Here is a 26,345-nt window from a genome sequence, read left to right as displayed (position 1 = left end):
ATGGTCATAGGAGGTAGACTCTCATTAGGACTCTGCACAACTTTCACTGTGTAGAAAACAAGAGGAAGCTGCCTTATCCCAAGTCAGACTGTTGGTCCATCTAGCTGAGTAGGTCGTGGCTCAGTGGTAGAGCGTATGCTTTGCCTGCAAAAGGTCCAGAGTGCAATTCCTGATATCTGCAGATATGAGCTGGAAGGAATCTCTGTCTGAAATGCTGGAGAACTTCTGCCTGTCAGAGTGAATGATACTGTGATAGATGGACTAATGGTCTGACTCAGTATAAAGAAGGTAGCTTCCCATGTTCCTGTGTACTTTCAACACCTCACCAACTAGCATTGGCTCTTCAGGGTTTCAGAGAGGTGTATTTTCCAGCCCTTCCTGAAGATGCCAGGAATTGAGTCAGGGACCTTCTGCAAGTAAAAGAGGTGCTCTGTCAATGAGCAACAAACTTTCCAACATGCACCTTTCTACAAACAGGTTGGAAAGAGTGTGAGTTTCCATTTTTGATTGATACACTGAAATGGAAGGCTACCACTATTTCCTTCTTTCAATGAGATACACTTATTTAGCTGGAAATAAGTTTTTCAAAACTGCACACAGGATCATAGGGAAAAGATATGGGGTAGAGGGAGGATGGCAGCACTGTAGACATGTCCAATGATGTCCACAGTTGTGTCATACCACACCCGCTGGTGTGAACAAAATTATGCAGGAAACCATGGTATATCCATCACAAAGGCACAGTTCCACATCACAAAATGTAGTTATAAATTGGGGCGGGGTGGGGGGGAGAGTTAGCAATAAACCCAGCAACACTTGCACAATATCCCCCCACTGACCCCATCCAAAGGCAGCCCAAGTGCTGTCTTCTCTTTAAACAAGAGAAGTATATGCCCATTCCCTTAAACAGTTTGTTCATGTAAATGTTACCAGAATAGGGCCCACTCGGCCCTTTATCAGGGTGCCTCTGCGCACTTACTGCTCCTTGTCATAGACTTGGGGAGGGGGCTGGTCAAGCCAGGACAGAAAACAGGAGTGGCAGACCCCAGGAAGGGATCTAGTAGACTGGGAAGGTCTCTGCCTGTGTTGGGAGAGCCCTGGGGAAGAGGATCCTGGAGAGGGGATTCCCTTGTTGCCACCATTTCCCACAGTACAATGCATGGGCTTCAGTGCCCACTCTGGAGCTGTTGGGAGGCTGGTTCTGGTTTGGCCAGTTTGCCTATTGCACCACCAACTCCACACCTCCAGGGTTGTCAGAAATCACATCTAGTCCTCCCTCTCCAGGGGAGGTTGCAGCCCTGTCGAGGCAGTGGTGTACCCTCCTTCTCCTAGGTTAATGAGACCCCAGAGTAGGCATGGACAGACAGGGCAGGTTCAGCCTTCTCAGAGAAATACCAGGTTGTCTACCCAGGGCTTTTTTCCAGCTGGAACTTGCTGGAACGCAGCTCCGACACCTCTCAGGTGGGCACCTTTGCCAATATAAGAGAACAAGGCATGCACTAATGGTGAGCTCCCACACTTCTTTTTTCTAGAAAAATAGCACTAGGGAACAGAACGCCTTGCTCCACTAAGTTGTGTCCACCCAAATCACTTATAACAGGCTTGTAAGGGAGGTGTTGTTGCTGGATCAATGTCTCTGTGTAGCTATGTGTAGCACCTGCTGTGTTTTGCCTATGTATCACACTGATCTGAGCATTAAAGATTTGGGTAGAAACTGCAACGGGAATTTCAGTTCTTCATCAAGGGGAGGCCAATGTTCAAGTGAAGAAAGTCCAGTGAATCAAAGGCTGGAATAAAAAATTTAAAATCTGCCCAGCCTAATTTTCCTTACCTCTGCATTGCCATCTATCACCACGTGCCAATTATCTGGATAATAACCCCTATTACAATGGATGGCCAGCATCAATTGAACAAGCCCTTAGTGTCTCCTTTTTATGGAAAAATAAGAGCTTGTAGGAAAACAAGCCATTCCTTACTTGGACTGCTAATCTCAGCCACTCTGACTAAGGACATCTACTGGCTGCAACCCACTTCTGCTCCCCCAGACAGCCCTGGCTGATCCACTGATTATTTTAAGACTGCAGCCAGGCTTGTGCAAGGAACTACTTGGAATAAGGTCAATTTTTCTGATTTTAACCATCTTTAAAGGGGGGAAAAGGGAGAAAGAGGATTTCAAAGTGCAACAGGAAAAGCAAGTCAATTATTTCCCTTGGCTTTAAATAGCTCCTCTGAACCATAAGCAGAGTTGTGGATCGGCTGGGTCTTGCTCGTGATGCCAATGAAGACCAGTATTGTAAATGACCTTTAAAATAGACTCAAAATTGCATTCATTGTGAGCAAGGTCAGGGATGTAGGTGTCAGTTGGGCTAAGTAAGAGATTCTTTTTTGAAAGATGGTTGTTGATGTGCCCCTCCAGTGACTCTTATTGGCATGCACCAGCAGACAAGCCAGTATCAAATGCTGGTGTAGTTGTTTGCAGGGCTCTATAGGCTGAAAGGTTTGTCCAGTGGAGCAGAAGGACAAAGGTTTCTAGAAGACGGAGCAATAAAGTACCGGTAATTGTTGCCCATGATGCAGGGCACCATTAGTTCTAGTCAAACAGGTTTTTGGGGTTGTTTCAGAAACCTCCAGCTCCTATTTGATCAGGGCTTTTAAAGCTCAGCTTAGCAGGAGCAGGCTAAGTTTTGCAGAACAGGCAAATCAATACACAGTGTATTCAGGTCTCTAATTAGGTCAGCTTTTGCCAACCAGATTCTTTCCAGATATTTTGGACCACAATTCCCAGCTGTGCTGAATGGGAACTGCAGTCCAAAACATCTGCAAGAGCCCTAGCATTTGTCACTCGAATACTGAAGCAACAGTTCCCAACAATCTAGTTTGTTCTCCTGCAGTTCCCTGCCAAAGTAGCTTGAGCTCCAGGGATCAAAACACACCCCTGTCCAGATCATGCCCCTCCACCACCATAAAAAATAAATAAAACTCGTGCCTGAATTACAGAATGCAGAATGCACCAGCTTTGCATGCAGAAGGTCCCAAGGTGAACCCCCGGTCTCCCCAGTTAAAAGGAAGGAGGAGCAGGTAGAACAGACCCTTATCTCCCTCAGACCTTGGAGAGCTGCTGCCAGTTGTAACACATGAAACCAGAGTACATGGACAAACAGTCTTGACCTGCTGTGCAGCAGCTTCCTGTGTTTATGGCACTGATGGCGAGGCAGGCACCACCATGGTGCTTGGGCTATTTTTTGCAGAACGGAAACAGCCAGGAGCACACAAAGCAACTGGTAAGGATTTCTTGATTACTATTCCCTACCACCTGCCTTCCAATATGGAGTGCCCTAGCACAACAGTTCAAAGCTGATGGAAGATTAAGCAAGTTATTTGCTTCTCTCTCTCTCTCTCTCTCTCTCTCTCTCTCTCTGTGTGTGTGTGTGTGTGTGTGTGTGTGTCTGTCTCTCACTCACAGTGCCAGATAAATTTCCCCTTTCTCACTTGGGGAGGAGGAGGGCAGAATGAGAGGATAGGGCAGGAAGGCAATGAGTTGATCCTGACCCCATTCATTAGAACATCTGACCCCAGCTAAGAAGGGAGGAGGACAGAGGGAGGGACAGTCACTAAGAGGCGAATTAATTCATCAGGGAAATGCAATTCCAAGCCCAAATATATTGTCAGCAGGCCACATTAACGCTGGCACCAGGGACACGGGGTTGCACCCCTCCCGAGTGAGCAGCTAAATCAAAGACATCTGGAGAGCTGGCTGAAGGCTGAGATTATTAATGCTGAAATTTAGAAGCCAAGGTCTGAGCTGTGGATCCATCAGCGCCACCAGTTACGTCCAATAAATTAGGAGAGATAAGGATTGAAGGATGGAGTATTAAAAAGGCACCATTCATTGCTGGACTGCAGCGAGTCTCCAGAGGCCCTGCCTTCCCTGGGGAATGTTAACCCTATCTGCTTACAGACAATGGAAAAATCAGCAGGCGTCATGGCAGGAAAGTAAGTCTTTTGCTCAAGGGGGCTTCTCTCACATAGCCAGGCAGGGAATGCTGTGGTGGGGGACAAACAGAGCCTTGCTGGAGCAACTGGCAACGACTCCAGATGCTGCAGCAATAGATGTACATCCTGTATCTCCTCTAGCCACCACCCTGCACAAAAGCCTCTTTCCTGATCCAGGTCATTGTTCAATGCTTGACTCCTTTCCATCTTTGACCCTCTATATGTAACCCTGTTGCAATTGAAACCTGATCTGTACAGATCTACTCTGACCTCCAGCCAGCCAACGAAACAAGTCACACAAGTGGGTTCAGAGAAGGGCTAATAGCATTGTACAAGAGTTAGCCAGAAAGATAAAGGCAGGCATCACCAACACCCCCATATTTGGACTTAGATTCAGCTATTTGCAGACACTGCAACCATCCAACTTTTGAAAGGGATGCTTGCTGCTCTTTAAAGCAGAGAGGGACATGGAGCAGTTGGTAGAAACATTCTAGCTTCAAAATACATTTGTTTGCCTTTAACTTGGGTTCTGTCTGTTCAGACTGCATGAACACCATAGTCAGCATCTTAAGCATCTAGGGCAAGGGGTGTTACTAAAAACCATTACTTTGGGGTAGCTAAAGTGGTGCCCTCTAAATGTTCTGAACTACACCTCCCATCATTCCTGACCACTGGGTATGCTGGCTACGGCTAATAGGAGTTAGTATCCAACAACTGGAGGGCCACAGGTTCCCCATCCCTTGGCAAAGGGAGAAGGGCTGCAGGGCCTTGTCAAGGACAGGATTCTGTGTTGTTTGGAACTGGAAGCAGAGTTATAAAATCTCAAATTCAAATTCACATTGCAAAGGAGCCATCTAAAAGAAGGCAAGAATAAGTCCTGCCAAACCTCTACTGGCAAGGAGTTTCAAACAGCTGGGCCTGTCCATAACAGAGGCCAACTGAACCTTAGGGGCATCAAGAAGATCTCCGTAATCAAGGTGGAACATAAGAATCAGGCAGTCATCATGTACAAATTGATCATTTTTAAACTTACAAATGCAAGAGGATGAACACATAGGGCTACGTACAAAACATGGCCATACCACTGAGCTGTGGTCCCTTCCCCAGACACAAAGGAGCTCTGGAAGAAGACAGTGTGTCTGCCAGATACCAGCACATGCAAAGAAGCACTCTGGAAGAAGCTTGGCTTTCCAGGGCTGCAAATCAGCCCCACACCTTGTTAAGAAACCAGAGCAGGCAATGTTGCGGCAACTCTGAAGTGAGTTGGCTGTGCTCCAGGAGGGGCACATTAGGCAATGGGATGGGTGGAGGGGAAGATGAGGGTTTCTTCAGCCCCACCCTTAAAGCCGTCTGAAGAATATTGGTTCTCTACACCTTAAGCCCAATGCTGTTGTAAGAGAGAGAGGTTTTGCAGCTTGTTTTGTTTTTTAAGCATGATGGAAGAGAACTGATGTACCAGAGGACACACTTGGGGGTGGAGCCTGGATTCTCTCAGCAACTAGACTTATGCCTATATCCAGTTGGCCTTCAACCTCTGGGCTGATCCACACCATACATTTAAAGCATATTCAAAGTAAATGGCTTTCCATGCCCCCAAATAATCCTGGGAACTGTAGTTTGTCAAGGATGCTGGCAATTGGAGCTCTGTGTGGGGTAAACTACAGTTCCCAGGATTCTTCAGGGAAGCCATGTGCTTGAAAAGTATGATGTTGATGGAGCCTCTGTTAAGGCATCACATATTAGATGTCAGAACAAAGGGGTGGGCCATGTTTTACTAGACACTCAGGTACACAAAGATGCTTTTACCCTCTGTCTGCACTGGAGTCCAGCCCAACTAAAAGGGCTGTTAGCCTCCTGCCTAGGATTCAAATGGCCACCACTTCATACCATACCAGACAGTCCCTAATTCCCTCCAATTAAGTCAAATGACCACTTCACATTCCTGGCCAGACATAACGTGGACACAGCAACTGCAGCCTTTGCCCCTAGCTCTTTACTGAGCAAGGCGATGTCAGCATTGCAGGTCATTCAGGGACTCATAAACATGCCAAGCATATCCATAACCATCAAGGTGAACAAAGCCCATATGGGAGGTGGCCTCTGACCCTCAGTGGCTAGGGCAACATTAGGGCACTTAAAGAGGATCCAGGCCTACTCTGCAACTGCTGTTCCTCAGCCGTTCAATCTTCCTATTTTGTAGAGTGTGATTGAATTCCACCCTCCTTCTCTCTGTGTGTGCACATTTGTGCATTGGAGAAACCAAAAAGCGGAGAGAAAGAAACAGAAAGAAGTCACAGCATGAAGGCGGCTGGGTCCCACATCCTGTAATAACAGGTGCCAACTCAATATTGATTTAACAGGAATCGTGCTACAGCACAAGACAAGGAGAGCGGGAGAAAAGAAGCAGACCAGGAATGGTGGAGTTCTCATACCTCTCCTGTTCACTCAGAGAAACATATATCATTTGTAGAGGCGGTTCAGTCCTCCACCTAAGACACAAAGCTGACAACTCCTTCTAGTCCTCCTCTTTCTCCCCCTCCCCATATCAACCCACAAGAACCCAAAGGTGGATTGCTCCTCAAACAGATTCTCAAACAGAATCTGGTTTGCCTACAGAAGACCCCAGGTTCAATCCAGGTAATGTCCCCTGTCTGAAGCCCTGGGGAGCTGCTGCCAGGCAGTATAGACAATGTCGAGCTTGATGAAGCTGCTCATTGACACTTGTGGCAGCATTAAGGACACTGAGCCACTCAGGATACAACTACAGGTTTGTTTGTCTTCAAGCAAGAATGGGGAAACTGCCCCCTCCCTGCTGTTATTGAATTCCATCTCCTAGCAGCTCTAGCCAGCATAGCCAATGGTCAGAGATGCTGGGAAGCATAGTACATCTGGAGTGCACCAGCCCCCCTCCATTTTAAAGGTGGCATATACATAGCCCTTAAAAAGGTTACAAAGGTTGCATTTCAAATACCTCTTGTAATTCTTTCAGTGAGATAAACCTATTTTACAACACCCCAATCTTCACCAGAGCAGTCAATCAACAGGAAACAGACTCCTTGTTGAATGTGGGAGGGAGGGAGACTCAATAAAGGGGAAATTTCAGCAACCTTTGGGAAGAACAGTTAGAAGGTGTGAAATAGTTTGCAACCATTCTGAAAAGGGGGAGGGGCAGCCATATTGGGAAATTGAGTCTGAACAGCCTTTTCTTACAAGGGTTTCTCTTACGCAAGGAACAAAAACTAAGGATAGTGCTATGCAGATGATACATTTGCTCTGTACAACAAGCTGAATTGCAACTGGGTTGCTGGTCCCTATTGTGTCAAAGAGAACACCGTTAAACTAGAGCAGAGGAAACAGCATATCCAATGCCTCTCCTCTCACCTGCAAAGCCAGAACAGGTCAAGAGTGATCTGAGCCAAACATGAAAAAGTCATGATTCCTTTCCCCACTACACCAGGCTCTAGCAGCACTCCTGAGAGCATCATCCCTCAAAGGCTCGGTAGGTCTGCCTTAACACAAGAAAGAGGTGTTGTACACTTTTGGAAGAAAGGTGGTAATGAGAGTGGAGGGGAAGATGAAAGACTCATGGGCACGAGAGAGGATAAGAATCTCAGGAGGAGTCTGTGCCTTTATGAGCCCCCCCCCCCCACTTTAACTTGTTTAACACTTTAACCCTGTTCCAGATACCAGTGGCTGCTGCATTAGCTCAGTTTCAACAAGCAGCAGAGCTTTTAGAGTAGTGGCTCCAGTTTTAGGGCACTGCCTCCACCTTAAGATTTTGAAGAATCATGCTCCCTTGTTATTTTCAACAGGGGAGCCACCTCTTTGGTTAGTAAAGCTGTTTTTGTATTATTTTTGTTCTGTTCTTTTGTTTCTATACTCTGTGAGTCTTTTCTGCTGTCCTTGCATTAATCATGACGGGGTTTAGGGTCCCTGTTTGAATGGTTTTTAACTATTTAAGATTACGTAAGCTGCCTTGGAACCAGGGCTTGAAAGCCATTCTAGAAATAGAGTAATTAAGTAAAGCAACAAGCTGAGCTGATGGATGAAGTTGAAGGCCCAAGGAAGAGAAGGGTGTAAAATGAACAGAGCTGAGAAAATTAGGGGCTGGGGGAGGGGGGGGGACAAGGCCTAGGGAACAGTAAGCTCTGAGGAAACTGCAGCTATCAGGCAGTAGAATAAGGCAGGGGAGGATTATTTTGCACCCTAAAGACAACTAGTCAAAACATGTTGAAATTATTCCATATCACACAAGACATTTTTATTTCCCAAGCCTGTTTGATGATTTGCCATTGCGTATGTGTGCCCATGTCCACTTTTTCATGCTGTCCCACTTTCACCCCAGGGTAGCATGGCACAAGAAGGCTGGTGGCCGGGAGAGAGAACTCAGTTACTCATTTTAACTGATCAATTAGATCTTTGGCTGTAGTCCTTGTAGAACACTTGGCCATCTCAAAGGGCAGGCATAAATCAAGCAGGCTCTGCATCCGTAGTGATGGTAAAAATCTCGTGCCAGCAGACACTCCCAGCCACTGAAAGTGGGCCCTGGGGCTGGGCATGGATTAGGTTCTGGGGAAGCCAAATTCTAAATTAATTCCTGACATCACTGTGTAATGGAGAAATGCATTCACAATAATGCCCCCTTTTCAAAGTCAGTCTGGACCCAGACATATAAGCAATGAGTGTTGCTGTCCAAAGGAGACACCTCCCCCCCCCCCATTCTCTCCTTCCAGTCTGGCCACTGACCTGTGCACAGAATCATAAACCCCCTCCTAGCTCAGATTACAGCCTGAGCTGCTTCCAGTTCCCCGTGATCCAAACAGCTTGCCCAGCTCTCCGTCTGCATAACCCCTGCCTGCTAATCCTCCCCAGGGAAGGGAACTCTGATGCCAGAAGAGCTTAGCTGGCACCTTTTGGCCTTCTCCATATGAGAGGGCACAGCCTGCCCTCTGCCTGCCTTGCCCTCTGCCTATTAGCCTGCGGCAGCTCTAACAAGCAACAACCCCCCACCCACCCACCTGCTTTGTTCCTTTCGAGTGCCAGGATACAGTAATAACTGTTTTTTCAGGGAAGGTCTCCCTTTTTATTAGCAAATGCTGCTTTCTGTTCTTGTATTTTATGACAGCAAATCAATGCGCAGCCGCCTCCATTGGCCCAAGCTGCTCATCTGCACAGGCTGATCCTGCTGCTGTAACCACCAACTTTGCCCTAGGACAGAAAGCTGTTCAGGCACACATTAAAGCTCCTCCTTTCCTCCCTTTTAAGGGTACTACCACAAGTACACATACAGTGTTGCTTGACATGCTACAACTATAGGAAGCAGCATTATACAGAGTTTGGACCATTAGTCCATTTAGCAATCTTGTCTACAATGACTGGCAGTGGCTCTCTAGAGTTTCAGACAGGGGCAATTCCCAGTCTTGCCTGAAAAAGCTAGGGCTTTAACATGGAATCTTCTGCATGCAAGGCTCTACCATTGAGCTATGGTCCTTCCCTAAAAAAGACTTTTGTAGGAAAATAGGAAAATGCTTTGTACTGAATCAGATGATATCTAGCTCAGTACTGCCTGCATTGACTTGCAGCAACTCCCCAGGGTTTCGGACAGGAGAATCTAGAGATGCTGAGGACTGAACCTGGGACCTCCTGCATGTAAGACAGGTGCTCTACCACCAAGTTATGGTTGCATCTCACTGTAAATCAGTTTACCATGAACATGGAGATGGCTCCTGGCTTGTTCTTGGGAGGAATAAGCCACAGTCCCTAGGCTTACCCAAATATTTGACAGTGATTTATTTCATAGAATTATAGAATTGTAGAGTCGGAAGAGATCACGAAGGTCATCTAGTCCAACCCCCTGCCATGCAGGCATCTTTCTGCCCAACATGGGGCTTAAACCCATGACCCTGAGATTGTGAGTCTCATACTCTACCAACTAAGCTATCCTGCAGGCACTCAAACCAAGCGTGACTGGTGGGTGAGTCAAGAACAAACCTTGACTACCCATCTTTATTTGTTTTCCACAAAAGAAACATGGCCCCTAGTTCAGACTAAACTAAGGGCTATGATTTGTTGCTCCTGCTGGGGGAGGGGTGAAGAAGACACCACCTCCCTGTCCATTACCCCATTATCCACTTTCACAGGAAGCCATTAATCACAGACTGATGAGGAGCAACAAAAGTGAAGGCAACAGGGGGTTTAAAGAGATGCTGGAGCTCAGAGTGAACAAAGAGCAACACTTTCTGATCTGGGAGCCCACCTTACTCCACCTCTTAATCCAGGGTGTCTGAAGGCAGAGGTTCTGATTATCAGGTCTAAAAGATACAAACTTTTTTAATACTACTTCAACAGTTCCATGTCTAGAGACTGGAAATGAAGCTGCAACACTGAGGGCTACTGAGTTCAATATCAAAATTTGAGCTCTGTAAAAACACATCCATCAGGGACCCAGAAAGAGGAGGGGGAGAGAGTAAAACAGAAGAGCAGAACCTACAGCTGGAAGGAAAGGATAGTTCAAATCCCTGCCAAACCCAATCCAAACTCACCCGCTAAGCTATTAACTTGGATCAGAGTAAGGACTTTGTCATCAGTGAGTTTTCTACAGCACCCAGCATACTATCAGAGATGGAGGGAGAGAAGACAAGTAGAGAGCCAAAAAGAAAGTAACCCATAACTTTGCCGGGGGGGGGGGGCTCCATCACTAAGCTTCGTTTCAATTCAAAGTGCCATCTTGGTATGACACCTGTTGCACCATTACTATGGATTATGACACAGTCATAAAGAGCCCCACTAAGACATACACTTCTCTTATTGTTGCTTTGCCTTGACTTGGTTGTCCATTCAGTTGCAGCTCAGGGCTTCCATCCACATGCCCTTTTGTTTGGGTGGTCTCAAACATTCTGATTTGATGTGGTTTTGAAAGAACCGCATTCCCATGCACACAGAGAAATAGATTCCTCATCACCATAACAAACATGCCAAAAATGTTTTGAACAGTCTAATCTGCAACCTGATGGATATAGGATTTGCTGTAAGCTCTTTTTGCAACTCAGGAAGCCAGTAATCTGCACATCTGTATGACCTCTGCAGAAGGCTTGCCTTCCCAGTCTCCATCCCCACCAGTGTCACACACTATAAGGCAGACTGGAAAACTGACACCACAATAAACAAATACATAGGTCCTGTCTGGAAAACGATTTCTGTATGTATAACTTGGAAGTTTGCTCTCAGGACACTGGAAGACTAAGTAGCTGCCACTTTTGAGCATGTTCCTTTATGCTTCAGCCCTCAAAATCTCCCTTAAATCACCCACCTTCTCCAGACAAGCCCCCCCCCCCTTGCAACCAGTCAACACTGTCTTTCACCCAATGCCTCACACAACACATAAATTGAGGGTTAAATGAACAAAAGGCAAGGCAGCCAAAATTCCGGCTGGGATTAGCTATCAAATAACTTTGCATTTAAAGCATCTCTTTTTTTCCTAAAAGGGCCAGAGGCCAGGGGTCAAAGGTCAAAGGTGAAGCCCCACCAGGTCAGGAAGTCACAGTCAACATGAGTTTTCCCCCTCCCTTTCAGGAAACTGCCAGGCAGGTAGAGTTTAATTAGCTTGAAATGAAGAGAGGTGCTGTCTAGAGAGTTCTCAAGAGACTCACCCCCCTTAACTCATTAAAAATCATACAGGACCCCATCCCCCATCCCCCCCAAAAAACAAGCCCTTTCTAATCTCAAGTGAGCTGAATGCACATGATCCTTCTATTTCTTGTCACCTCTTGCCTCTCCATCAGGGTCTACTGTTCATAACGTCTCTGCATTGCATTGCTTTCTGACCCAGATGTCAATTTGTAAGATTTGCAAGGGCCCCTAAAACCACTAGGTTGGCTCCTCTCCACTAGCTAAAGGCAGGAGTAGCTCTACCATGGTGCATCACAGGCACACAGCAGTTCCACCACAAAAAAGGGTTATTTAGAACAAAAACAGACAGGCAAGTGACTCATGAAAGCAAGCCAAGCTACATGTTGCCAGGGAAAGCAAGACTAGCCTTTGAGATTCACTGCAGGATTTGGCCACTCCATCGTGTGATTTTTTAATAGAAAGAACCCAGAATTACTGACCATGGGGAGGGGAAATGAGAGAAAGAAGAGGAGGAAGAGACGGACCTCAAAGCCTACAGCTCCTATACAATGGGTCTCCTCCCCCTCTCCCCCCAATAAGCTCCTGCTAGACAAGGGAGCTAGATCATCTCCAACAGCTCCAAACAGTGCAAGTAGAAGAGGCCTCCTCTGCACTAACGGGGCATCCAAGCAAGTCCATGAGTGAGCCCTGCTCTCCCTTCCCTGTAGCCTCTTGCCCAAAGCTGAACACCAAGCTCGATAAAACAGGAGCCAGATTTTGCTGCAAGGCGGGGGGGGGGGGGTTGACAGGGAGGAGGCAGCTAAACTTTCACTCACTCAGACTCTGAAGCAAGGTGGACCAGGTCTTCATCTCCAGCATGTTGGCCCTGGCAGCGATGGCAGCAGGGGTACAAAAGCAAGACCCTAGGCAGCAATCCGTGGCATGGCAAGCAACCCCAAGGACAACAACCCCTGCGCCTCTGCCCTCTGGAACGGGGTCACTGTCTGACGGCGTCCACACTCTGATCTCAAGGCAAACAGTTTGGGAAGGTGAGGAAGTCGACTGGAATGATGTCCGGGGTTGGGGGGGGCAGGGGAAGAGGAGGAAGAGCTCAGGGTGCAGGCAAACAGCTGCTCCTGGGATCCTCACTGCAGGCAGGGAGCCAGCTCAGATAGAGAGAAAGATAGCAACCATTTTATTCCCTTTTAAAGCGCCGGCTGCATCTCTCCATTGCTTCCCTCACACCCCACTTCTCCTCCTGTGTGTTCCAGGGTTTGGGTCCTGAGTTGAGGGAGCTTTTGCTTCTCTCCTTCCCGCCCCCCCTTCGCTTGTTTGCTCGCCTGCCTCCTTCCCGTCCTCTCTCTCTCTCTCTCTCTCTCTCTCTCTCTCTCCCTGCCTCCTCCTCTGCCTTGCACTTGATATCAGCCTTGTCAAGACTGCTGAGTTGAGGCTGACCCCTCACCCGCAGCTGCTAATTAAGGCTCCACAGTGACAGTTCAAGTGCCTCGCCTCAAGTTTGCAGCACCAAAGCGTCTAATTGGAGGAGCCTTTTCATTTCTCAATAGCAGACGCACTCTGGATTCTGGGTTCCCCTCCCCTCTTCCTTCTCCTCCCCCCTCATCCCCTGCTTCTTCATTCCAGGCCCAGGCAAGCACACAGCACTTCCTCTTTTGTATTTAACCATTGGGAAGGGGAGCGACAAGGAGGTGGGACCTTATCCTTGGAGACAGAAGAGGGCTTGGGGGAGGGAAAAGAGCTGCATGTCTTTGCAAAGGAGAGAAAACAAAATAAGAGGACCAAGGAAGAAACCATCACTCACACACACACCTCCTAGCCCTCATTAGGGCTGAAATCCACAAAAAACCCCATAAGGTGAGAGTCTCAAATTAAAGTGTACAATCCCAACCCTAAAAATTTCACATTGATAAATGGTACTAAACTCACTGGATTACAAACACCGCAGTGTGCAGCTCGGCTGATTTTTTAAAATTAAGAAATTAAAATGCCTGATTTATATCTCTTTCTCCACCCCACCCCCCAAATCACTTTTCTGAACCAAACTTAGCATTAGAAGTTATTAAATTTTATCCACTTCTCTGTCAATAGCTACATGTGGCTTTTAGTTCCTAGGAAAAGGCTAAAATACTTCCTAAGAGTCAGCAGCCTTTCACTCTGCATGTGCCCTGAGACTTTTGATTTTCATTTGACATGCTCAAAACCCTGGCACAAATCTTTTTTGCTTTAGCCAAAATTAATTTACTTGGGTGGATAAAATATTAAGTATATGCTGAGCATCTCCCTCTCATCTCCGAAATACCCCACACCCATACTTCACAGGGAAAGGAAAGGAATTTCAGGACTTGTTGCCCTCGAGATTTTTTTTTTAGTATTTATTATATTTATAATCCCACATTTCCTCCCAAGGAACTCACAGTAGTGTTCTTCACCCTTCACATTTTCTCCTAACAACCCCATGAGAAAGATTAGGCTGAGAGAGACAGTAACTTGCCCCAAAGTCAACCAGTGAGCTTCATGGCAGACAGAATGGGGATTTGAATCCAGGTCTTTCACGTCCAAGTCTAGTACATTAACCACAACACCACACTATCAGCCCTGGCCAGCATGGCTAATTGTAATAGATGCAGGCAGGTGGGAGTCCCAACAACATCTGAAGGGCACCAGGTTGGCAAAGAATGCTTTAACATCTCACGTGTCTGAGCTCCTAATTAGGCACTGTCTTTGCTTACAAATGAGAATCTCCATTCATCAAGCCATTTTCTCCTCCTCTAGCACAGACTTTCCCGCCCACCAGAAAAAGTCTCTGAGGGGGGGTCTACGACCACTTGATTCTGCATATCCATTCTCCCAAACACCTCTGCACTAGGCTCTGCTCTCTTCCTCCATCTTTGACTAGGCTAGAGCTGCAAGGTCAGAAACAAACAATGAATTTCCAAGGGAGCTGACGGCAATTTGAGCAACACACTATTCTCCACAGCTGCACAAGCATTAATTTTGTCCCAAGATTGCATCTGACCAAGCAAATTTTTTAAATAAAAAAAAGGAAAAGCTGGAAAAGAAAACTATTTACCATGAACAGTCACTTTGCTCTTCAAACCACCTCCAACTGTCTGAAAAAGCTTATTTGTCTCCAGTGTTAAGATCACAGGTCAAAGCTCTGTTAGGGGTTGCCCCTGTGCTTGGAACACTGAACAAGATGATAAGAATCAAACAAATACGACTGGAGCTATAGTTTCAAAATATGGAAATCACAAATTCACCCCCTACCTGGTTCAGCTGCAGCTAGATCATAGCTTTGGGGGACAAAGGTGTACAAAAGGAAGTCATGTTCTCTGGGCTCCTTTGGGGGGAAAGGTTGGGCTATAAATTTAATAAATATATACACTGAAAAGTGTGCACTTTTCTGCAAAATTTCACTTTCAAAATAATTTCCAGCCTGTGAAATTCATGGGAATTCATGGAGGGTGTCAATGGCTACTAGCCATGATGGCTATATTCTATCTCCAGTGTTGGAGGCAGTATGTCTCTGAATGTCAGTTGCTTGGAGTAACAACTGTGCACCCACAGCGTGATCTTAACACTGGGGGACAAATACAGTAATAAGCTTTTTCAGACAGTTCCAAAGCAAAGGTGACTTCATGAAGCCTAGACAGCAAAATCTGGGGTCCAAGGCTCTGTGCTCCAATCTTGCTATAGGTGGAGTGGGTATGGGGGAGAGAGAAACAGGAGAGGAGAAAGAGAGAAGCTATGACCATATTGCACCATAAAAAGGTAAAGGTACCCTTGACCATTAGGTCCAGTTGCAGACGACTCTGGGGTTGCACGCTCATCTCGCTCTATAGGCCGAGGGAGCCAGCATACAGCTTCCAGGTCATGTGGCCAGCATGACTAAGCCACTTCTGGCGAACCAGAGCAGCACACGGAAATGCCGTTTACCTTCCCGCCGGAGCATTACCTATTTATCTACTTGCACTTTGACGCGCTTTTGAACTGCTAGGTGGGCAGAAGCTGGGACCCAGCAATGGGAGCTCACCCCGTCGCGGGGATTCAAACTGCCAACCTTTGGATCAGCAAGCCCTAGGCTCTGTGGTTTAGACCACAGCGCCACCCATGTGCCTACTGCACCATAGTTTAAAGCACATCACTTTAACAGTCATGACTTTCCCCAAATAATTCTGGGAACTACAGTTTGGCTAAGCATGCCGGGAGCTGTTAAGAGATCCCTATTTCTCTCACAGAGCTACAATCTCCAGAGATTCTGGGAATTCTAGCTATATGAAGGGAATAGGGGAGTCTCCTAACAACTCTCAGCATGCTTAACAAATTACAGTTCCCAGGATTTTTTTTGGGGGGGGGGGAGGGAGATATGATTGCTAAAATAGTATAAAAATGTTTTAAATGAATGGTACAGATGTGGCCTAGGATGGTTGTTCCATACGAAAAGCTCTGGGAGTTCATCTGATAGCAAATGGAAGGGCAGGGGGAGATTGCTCTGTTAAGATCCTATCCTTGCCACCCAGCACATTTTCTGAAGGAAATGTTGTGTCTCCGTGGCTCTCTCTTCTCACCTCCTCCTGCCCTCGTCCCTCCCAAGCTTATGCCAAGAGTCTGACAGATCTATTGTGTGGCGGGGACTCCAGACATTTTATCAGGCAGAGAGGGAGACAGGGAGAGCTGTTGTGCTGACCCCAGAAATCAGTCTGAAGAGAAACAGAAGATGGCTTGTATCATCCTGCTGGGTCAGAGGTCGAGAGGAGTCTGCCGCTCTCCTCCAGCATGGCCAAATTCCTGGGATTCACGCCTGGCCAGGCAGCTGCTATCTCTGGCATGGCTTCTTCCCTGAGGAGACAATGGAGCAGGTGCTGCCCAGGGGTGGGGAAAAGGGGACAGCTGGGAGGGCTGCAGTTAACAGTGAAAAACACAGGGAAGTGGCTTTTCACTCATTAAAAAGTTCATGCCACAACAGCTTTTATTTTTTTATATATAAAAAGGCGCCACAAGACGCTACTGTTTATAAACAGGAAAATGTTGGAAAGAAAGCACGCAAGGGATCATAACTATGCCTGAAGGAAGTGCACAGACATTCCAGGTCATTCACTAGGCCAGCCTTTGCCAACCAGGCTCCCTGCATAGTTCTGAACTACAACTCCCATCAGCCCCTGGCAACACAGCTGTGTACAGGTAGAAAGACATACACACAAAAATGTGACTTGGCAGCCAAATGCACAGGTGAAGCATATGGCTCTGGGTGAGAATTCTGTGTGTGCATGACCCTAACATAAACGTTCTGCTGCTCCGAGAGAGGATTTTTCAAGACCATTTTCTCTAGGAATCTGGCTCAAAGAACAAAGGCTGTGGCCAGCTGCAAGCATGAAGATCTTCACAACTGGTTACCCAAGATTGTGCTCAGCCCGGAGGCCTTATTTTATTCGGTGCTTCACCCAATGTCCTCCAAAAAAGCGAACCCAGGTGCTCCTGTCACCTAATGCCCCACCGTGTAAACAGTTCAGATACTTCCAACCCAACTTCTTCCACAGACTCAGAAAACAGCTCAGAATCATCTAAAAAATGTTAAGAAGTACACAATCCAGAGAAGGGGCAGACAGATACAAGCAGGTCCTTGCCCCAAATACTAAAGCCCCTATCTGCAAGAAAAAGCTTTGCTTTCTTTTCACCTTTTAGCCACAACTTTAAGCTTCTCTTAAAAACAAAAACACAACTTCCAGGGGGTTGGTTTAAAAGGGGGGGAGAGATTAAAACCCTGCTTATGTGCACACAGCCTAGGCACACATACTCTCTTGACTGGGACCCCCAAGTGCTAAATACACACACAACCCCCACAAAGGGGCTAATCAGCCATCGGATCATCAATTATAAATGTTCCTGACATTCCGGGGGGAATCATTCCATCAGCAAGCAGGCACCCTTTCCACACAGATATATATCATCCATGAATGGGTCACTCTCTTAGCTCCCCAGTCTATTTGTACAACGTGACCTCAACGCATTGGTTTCACCCGCCCTCTTGTTCAGTGCTATCTGCCCCAAGGAATGCTGGGGGGTTCAAAGAGATCCCACGACCCTGGAGCAAATATAGCATTCCAAATCAAATGGAAGGTAGTTGGATTTAAAGGGGGGGGGAGTTGCTTCAGAGAATCCTGAAATGCAGGATTACTGCCAACTCTTATCAGGAGGAATTCATGAGACTTGTTAGGGATACTCCAACCAAACAGCTGGACTGGAGTCAGGAGTCTTACAAGCCTTTGCCAGTCTTGCCACTCAACAGCAGCATGACCTCAACCAACGTCACAGATTTTTCAAGTTGTTCAAGAAGAACAGTGTATTTTAATAATAATAATAATAATAATAATAATAATAATAATAATAATGATGATGATGATGATGATGTGTTTCTTATACCCCACCCATCAGACTGGGTTGTCTGGGAGGCATCTACTATTTTTTTTAAAAAATGTATATCATATAAAAGTTGACTATTAGAGGGGGGAAACTCACCATGGTTTACAATAACATTTCTGGGATGCATACCACAAAATTGGTGCATTTATGGCAGGGGTAGGACCGTTGGCCTCTGGCTCTCCATCTAGCCCTCAGAATGCTCCCCAGGGCCCTGCTTGGGTGCTTTTAACATAGCTGAGATGTGTCCTAGAACTGCAACAATGCTTTTTAATGTTCTTGTTAATGTTTTCTTCTCTTAAAACAAGGAGGATTCCCTGCAAGTAGAAATCTAGCACAGTATGGAGTGGGCTGGGATAGGCCTTTTTTCCTGACACACCAGGGCTTTCTGCTTGCAATACTATTATTGTTATTTAATGTGGGGGAGCATTCAAAAATAGCACACACACCCCACCTACAGTCTGAAATGGTACAGTTCATTCTAGCACCTCACTGCTGGATGTATAGGGTAAGGCTGAAAGTGTATTGGGAGTTATTTCTAAGCCCTGTTCAGCCAAAGAACAGCTGGGTGACCATCATTCAACCTCAGTCTAGGTTCTCCTACAATAAAATGGGGAGAAAAGTAATGATCTACATCATATGAGATAATTGATTAGCTTCTGGGAGTTGAGATTTCGAAATGCAAAAAATCCCAAACCGTATAGGTTCACTTCCTTCAGGGTCAGATTGCTCATAGACTTTAGGGGGGTTTGTTGGGGGTGTTGTTGTTATTGATATATATTATTATTATTTTGTATCTCTATTCTAGATCTTATGATTTATGTGGAAATTGTTCTATTTTGTTGTGTACCTTTTTATCTTTTATTGATTACGACTACTTTTGTTATGTTTGTAATTATGTATTTTTTAATGTTAAGCTGCCTTGAGCATGGTTATAACTATGGGAAACGCAGCATACAAATAAAGTAATAGATGGACGTTAGATTGCTCATGCAAGTAGCCTATCCATGGATATTCATTGTCTTTCCAAGGTGCAAGAGAGCCAGTTGAATGAAGTCTTGGGAACAAACACAGAGACATAGAAAGCTGCCTTATACTGAGTCAGACCTTTGGTCCGTCTAGCTCAGTATTGTCTTCACTGACTTGATTTTCAGGCAGTGGTCTCTCTCCCAGTCCAACCTGGAGATGCCAGGGACTGAATCTGGGACCTTCTGCGTGTAAGGCAGAAGGTGCTCTACCCCTGAGCTACAGCCCTTCCCCAATTTCTGGGGAAAGCAGAGGTCATCTGAGAGCATCCTGCTAACAAGCAACCCAACCACACTATTTTCACATGAACATCTTGCACCATAGAGAAATGGGACCAGAGAGATACTGGTGTTCCTAAAGTCAGATTCAAGGGCAGACCTGAGACAATTACTTTTTAAAAAGGCCTATAACTGCTTATTGTTAAGAAAAGAAGGGTTGTTGAATAAGCAAAGATGCTTTTGAGGAAAGGAGAGGGGAGAGCAGAAGAGAGAGAAGGAAGGACAGTGTTAAACAAGAGTTCACTGGGGGAATCTGAAGCTCCGGCCAAGCCACTACTCCATACCTCCCAAGTTGATCTGAATAGCTTCATTCTGCATACTGAAATACAGTCTGTCACCTTTTTTGTGGGGATTCCATTTACCTTCATTCCTACTCTTCCCTGCCCCAAGGCTTCATGGGGGGGGGGGTAGAATGGAAGAGGGCAAACTACTGCTGGCTGGCAGCCCTGGATGGATGCCTCAGAGTGCTAATTCTAGCTCTTAGCAACCTCTTGAGAAATGGAATTTACACTGCTCCTCTTCCTGAATGCCTGTTTGAGGCTCAGCAGAAGAGGGTGGTTGTGTACTGCTGCTACATATATTTCACACACACAGAGGGAGGGAGGGAGGGAGGGAGGGCGGGCGGGCAAACATACAGGGCAAGAGTCCTAGGCATATCACAAAGTTTTAGCACTCACACGATCTTCATACATACAACCCACAAATACTTCCTAGACTAGAGTCTACAGTGGTACCTCGGGTTACATACGCTTCAGGTTACATATGCTTCAGGTTACAGACTCCGCTAATCCAGAAATATTACCTTGGGTTAAGAACTTTGCTTCAGGATGAGAACAGAAATTGTGCTCCGGCAGCACAGCAGCAGCAGGAGGCCCCGTTAGCTAAAGTGGTGCTTCAGGTTAAGAACAGACCTCCAGAACAAATTAAGTACTTAACCCAAGGTACCACTGTATTCTGGTCTAATGAGTGATTTAATCCAGCATGTTTATTTACAAGGTCAATCTACAGCCTTTTAAACTAGTGAGGGGGGGTATTGTTTTTGTTGTTACCGTGCTATGTACTCTTGAGTTTTTATATTGTTAGCTGCCCTGTGATCCTTGAATGAAGAGCAGTACAGTCACACCTCGGCTCCTGAAAGCCTTGGGAGTCGAACGTGAGTGAGTGTTCCACTTTTTTAAACTTATTTTTAAAGTTTAAAGTTTTTTAAAATTCTTTTGGAAGCCGAACGTCCGATGGGGCTTCCGCAGCTTCTGATTGGCTGCAGGAACTTCCTGCAGCCAATCAGAAGCCGTGCTTTGGAAGTCGAACGTTTCGGAAGTCGAATGGACTTACACAGCAGATTCTGTTTGACTTCTGAGGTACAACTATATAGGCATTTAATATATAAATAAATTATTTTTTAGTGGACCAACATCTTGCAAAGTGGAGTCAAGGCAGACACACCAGAACACAGGGATAGCTAAATATTATTTCCATGTGTGCAGGAACTAAGCCTCAGAATCCCAGTTGCTGGGGAATATGAGTACGGAGGGTGCTGTTGCTCATTTGTCCCAGGGGGCAACTGGTTACTCACTCCAGGTCACAGCATTCTAGACTAGACTGACTTTGCCCTGACCCAGCTACAGGGATCTTCTAATGTTCTCAGGATGCAAAGGAACTACCTTGCATGCCAGATGTCAATGACTAGGAATGAGGTTGAATGGATAGAGGCAAGAAGCTTGCCAAGTGGAGCCAAAGCAGGCAGAAGGCAGCAGGCAGACATATTTAGACAGATCAGAGGAAAGGAGATTATTAGCCCTCTAGTCACATTTACTCACAAGTAACATCTCTAAATTAAATGGAAGCATACTACTTCAATATTAGCATGCCCATAATTACATAAAAGCTTACTCTTTAAGGCAAAAATCTTGTTTACACACAAATCAATTCAACTGCTCCTGTCCAGGAACTTGGACTGCCACTTGATGCCCTACTGTCAAATTAGGGCTCACATTGGTCCTAATGGAGATTAGACCTTTCTCCTCACCTGCATAAGGCAGGTTTGGCTAAAATCAAACCGGGAGGAGAGGTAGCTGGGAAAATGATGGCAATGGTTGCTAGACAACTGCCGACACATATGAGGCAGTTGCCAAGCAATGAAATCTTCTTACCCCAGTTTCTCCACATTGGCTGAGGTGATTGGCAAGACAGTGGGGGGTGCCAGGTCGGTATGACAATGGTGGAGAACAGCAAGAAGCCTACATCCCTTCATGACATGATCCCTCCTTCCATGAAGGCTAGACTTCTGGGACTAAGTTACATCTCTCAGATGCATTTCTTTGGACCTTCCTGTTGCTCATAGCAGGTAATGACATTTAAAGCAGAGAACCATATAGAGTACAGCAAGATTGTATACACATACGCAGTCGCCAAACATCAGCCAAAAGGTCTAGTGTCACACACAGAAAGAATGAAGGGGTTAATCTGATTAGTACTCCAGCATGGCATGGGGCAGGGTACAGGTGGCCTGTCAGATGTGGTCAACCTGCAACTCCCATAAGCCTCAATCAGCATGGCCAGAGAAGATGGGAACTGTAGTCCAACATCATTGGGGGAATGGCACAGATTCCCTGTCCCTAGCTTAAGCGCACTGGACCAGGATCAAATTCCCACTCAGATGTGTAGTTCACTGGCCTGTCATTTTTTCTCAGCTTGTTGGGAGGATCATAGAAAGAGATTGTCTATTCTACCCTATTTTTTGTATTTTTTGGGAGAACGGCAGAACACAAACAAACCACATTTTCAGGGACAAAATGACACATAGCAAGGGTGTGTGCAGAAATTACAGATTCCAACCCTAGAAATGCAGCACCAACTTTTAGGCTCATAGCACAGTGGTAAAGTACCTGATTTGCATGCCAAAGGTTCAATCCTTGGAATGTCCTACTAAAAATGACCCTGTAGTACCTGATGGGGGAAAGCCTCTTTCTACTGAAGACCCTGGAGAGCTGCTGTCAGTCAGAATACTCAATATTGGCTACATCAGCCTCTGCCAACCTGGTGCCCTCCAGATGTTTTGAATTGCAACTCCCATCATCCCCAGACAGCAGAACTGCAAGCTCCTGGGGGGTGATGGCAGCAAGTCTTGTTGGCTGGGGCCAGTGGCGTAGCGTGGGTTCTCAGCACCCGGGGCAAGGCAAGTAATTTGCGCCCCCTAACCCATGGATTTTAGCACTCCAGTCTCTTCCGCGCCCCCCCCCGATGTTGCGCCAGGTGCGGCAGGCCCCCCCTGCACCCCCCACGCTACGCCACTGCTCCCACCACAAGTCTTCAGGACAGCCATCCGAAGGCTGGCGCGGGGAGAAGGTCTCTCCGCCCCACCGCCAGGCTTCGGAGCAGCCATCCGAAGGCTGGCGCGGGGAGAAGGTCTCTCCGCCCCACCACCAGGCTTCGGAGCATCCTTCCGAAGCCTGGCAGCGGGAGGAGGTCTCTCTGCCCCACTGCCAGGCTTCGGAGCAGCCTTCCGAAGGCTGGTGGTGGGAGGAGGTCTCTCCGCCCCACCGCCAGCCTTCGGAGGAGGTCCGAGGACAGTGGGGTGCCTGCTTCCTCGAGGAGGGCCGGCCAAACGCGCCCCCCAAATGTTGCGCCCGGTGCAGCCGGCACCCCTGGCACCCCCACGCTACGCCACTGGCTGGGGCTGATGGGAGTTGTAGTCCAAAACATCTGGAGGGCATCAGGCTGGTGAAGGCTGATCTAAATGGACTATTGATGTAACCTGGTGTAAGGCAGTTTCCAATGTACAAAGTATTTCAGGTTTCTATGAACCTAGAACACTAGGCAGCTGGGATTTTTTTCCAGTCCTATGAGACATCTTTTAAAATTTCATCTTATACCACATATTTCTCCCCCAAACATATGTGGCATTTCTGAATTAAATTTGCCTCTGGATCCCAAAGGGACAATAGCACAGAGCCTTATATAACATGCCCCAAATATGAGCAGGGCATTGGTGTTACAGCGCATCATATCAAGCAATGGAGTACTCCCTACTTCAGGATGCCCCCTTTTCAAAATTAGAGGCGTGTCTCAATTGATTCCTGTCCATGGCACCCGTTTCCTGTGTATAAAACCAGCTCCCCAGCTTCCAATCTTCCTGGATTTAATCTTTGCATCTCTCTGCATGGAAATGAAATAAATAAATAATGAAGGGGTGGCTATCAAACATCATCAAATTATGAATGCGAGGAGTCAGACAGCTTGACTCTTCCAAGACATAATTGTTTTAATTGCAAACCCACATAACGACCAGAGCTGCAAACGGCTCCTGTTCAAGTATCTTAACTCTCACCCACAATACACCCTCCTTTGATTAAATTCTAATTAGCCTCTCCCACACCACCATTTGGGTGAGCTGGGAAGAAAGGTGTCCTTTGAACCAGTTGTGAGGCAGTTCTTGTGGTTGTAAAGCTCTACAGTGGTACCTCAGGTTACATACGCTTCAGGTTACATACGCTTCAGGTTACAGACTCCGCTAACCCAGAAATAGTACCTCAGGTTAAGAACTTTGCTTCAGGATGAGAACAGAAATCGTGCTCCGGCGGCGCAGCAGCAGCAAGAGGCCCCATTAGCTAAAGTGGTGCTTCAGGTTAAGAACAGTTTCAGGTTAAGAACGGACCTCCAGAACGAATTAAGTACTTAACCCAAGGTACCACTGTACTTCCTTTGTCTACAGGTAGGGGTAAATCAGGCTTGTTATAGTCAGTCACTTGTGGCATACAAGAATCCTTTCAGACATCACTCAGGGGAACGGCTCATTTTCAGCTGTTGCAGAAGCTTAAGTGGGAAGCTGGGCTGGTAAACATTTTTTACAGGCTACTAACTTCTGATGGCTTATTTGCAAGGCTGCAGTACAGTATATTTATATTTAGACATACTATATTTAGACAGTCACTAAATATACAGTAATACTGCAATTATTTCCTGATAAAGACTAGCCTTTGGAATATCACGTGGCAATTTGGTAACAGATAGTCTAAGAGAAGCAGTTATCAATGAGAAAGGTACATACTTGTGTTATCACCTCTGTGCAGGAAAATGGAAAAAGGCACACAGGAAGTCACATTTTATCAGGTTCATTTAAGGTCATTATTGTCTACACTGAATGGCAGCAACCTACCAACGCTGTTAAACATTTTGATGCTTGCTTCCTTGGGCTTCTTTGAGAAGAGTGGCAGGAGTTTGTTTGTTTGTTTGTTTGTTTGTTTGTTTAATCCTGAGCATCAGGCCCAAACAGGGCCATGGTCAGCACATCTGTAGCCCTATAAAAGTCCAACCCAATTTGCACCACAGGCATGGGAAAAACTGACACAAAGTGTCTCTGAAGGCAAGATGTGTGTTTCAAGAAATCTCTTTTAGTAGCAGCTTGCTGGAAGCTGCCACGGTGTGTTCATGCCCAGTCCTTCCTTCCCTCATCAGAACACTCAAATGCTAACCTTGGCAGCCTGAGCACTCCTCATTTCATCAGAGTGAAGAGGAAGATGAAAGAAAGTGTAGAGGAGAGAATGGGAGGGGGAGACACCATCTCTCTCGCTCTCAGCTCCTGAATCTTCCACTCAATTGCCGCCGAAAGGATGATGAGAAATTGCCTTCCTGACCCAAAACCGAAGTTCACAGCTGAACTTCATTACAGAGTTCTCTAGGAAGCTTGGAGAGAGAGAACACCACACAGCAAGGGAGCACCTGTTAGCAGCTGCCTCCCTGCTGGAAAGGCAGCAATTTGCCTTGCCCCAAATACTGAGCCCTGCTGGGAAAGACCAAGAGGAAGAAGGGGCTGCTCATCGCCTGGGCCCTGAGTTCCAGCTGGATAAAGGGCAGGGCTGCACAGAAATGGTTTGCCAAAGTATCAAAGGATGAGAAGGTGAAACACTAATGAACAAGGCATGTGTTTGTGTGTCTGTCCTCAATGCTACCTTTTCTAGAGTTTCAGTATAACAAATAACAAATAGTAGTAGTAGTAGTAGTAGTAGTAGTAGTAATACCCAGGTAGTAATACCCAGGTAGTAATACCCAGGTCTCTCTGAAATTCCAGGAACTAGCTGCTTTTGTTACTGGGTCGTGATTTTTGCAGAGTGTGTTCTCTGGCAGAGTTTCAAGACTGTGAAGTGATTCATTGGTCATTGTTTAAAAGCACTTGCAGTTGAACACGGGCACTTCGCTTGCACAGAGCTGGGACCACTGGTCCACCAAGCTCAGGATTGCCTATTATGGGAGTGGTACTCCAAGGTTTCAAGCAAATAATGACTCTTTCCTGCTATCTTATCCTTGGACAATAAAAGAACAACTGGAGGTTTTAGCTGAACCTGGGGCTTTCTGCATGCAAAGCAGGTGATCTTAACCACTGAGCTGCAGAATAAACATCTCTCTCTGGTCACCCGCTCCTGCCACTCCCCAAGCTACAGACGAGCCCAGCAGGAAGCAAACAATACAGCTCCTGGCTCAGGGCTAGAAAAAATCCTTTGATAAGTAAGGTCCCATCTTCAACTGCAGGTGCCTCTGGGTAACAGGTCTCCAGAAACCAGGCAGGGAAAAGGTTTTGGCTAGGACCTTGGAGAGCGGCCATCAGCTAAAACAGAGAGAACTGGGCTAGATTTCTTGCTTTCTCCAAACCAGGAGAATACTGAGCCTTCTTCATGCTTACCAGACTGGATTTATTGGTAAATACTGACCTCTGCAACTGCATGGAGACTTGGCAAAGAAGTCAGTATAGGGAAAATTCTACTCTTATTCTTCTTTAATTATTTGGAGTCACACGAAGTACAGATTATCATAATCCTGTTCATGCTAGTTTTATTCATTGAGGGACTCTCCTCTCCAGATACCACAGCCCTCTTGCAAGGAGAAAACAGCCTGGTCAGGATGGGAAGCATGCCCAGCTACCTGCTCCCTCTGAGCTCTCACACATCCACAAGATATGGCAAGATTGAGCCTTTAAAAACATGAAGCAAGGCTCTTTCACAATCAGCCTTT

The 26,345-nt window shown here is 46.4% G+C and overlaps 1 protein-coding gene across 5 annotated transcripts in view; it reads right to left on the bottom strand.

Annotated features, from left to right (window-relative positions):
• GSE1 (Gse1 coiled-coil protein) overlaps positions 1-26,345 on the bottom strand; it is a 443,486-nt gene that overhangs the window by 179,564 nt on the left and 237,577 nt on the right. Inside the window, exon 1 of one of the 5 annotated variants that reach the window (XM_081201101.1) lies at positions 12,438-12,640. The exons of the other annotated variants lie outside the window; for them this stretch is intronic. Coding sequence (XP_081057227.1) covers positions 12,438-12,480 — 43 coding nt within the window. The 5' untranslated portion in view covers positions 12,481-12,640. Of the gene's footprint in view, positions 1-12,437; positions 12,641-26,345 lie in introns of those variants that run through there. 5 annotated transcript variants of the gene reach the window in all.

Source organism: Podarcis bocagei (assembly GCF_964188305.1).
Source record: "Podarcis bocagei genome assembly, chromosome: 7".
NCBI lineage: Eukaryota > Metazoa > Chordata > Lepidosauria > Squamata > Lacertidae > Podarcis > Podarcis bocagei.
The sequence above is the reverse complement of the archived record's forward strand: the minus strand, read 5'-3'. Positions and strand labels throughout refer to the sequence as shown.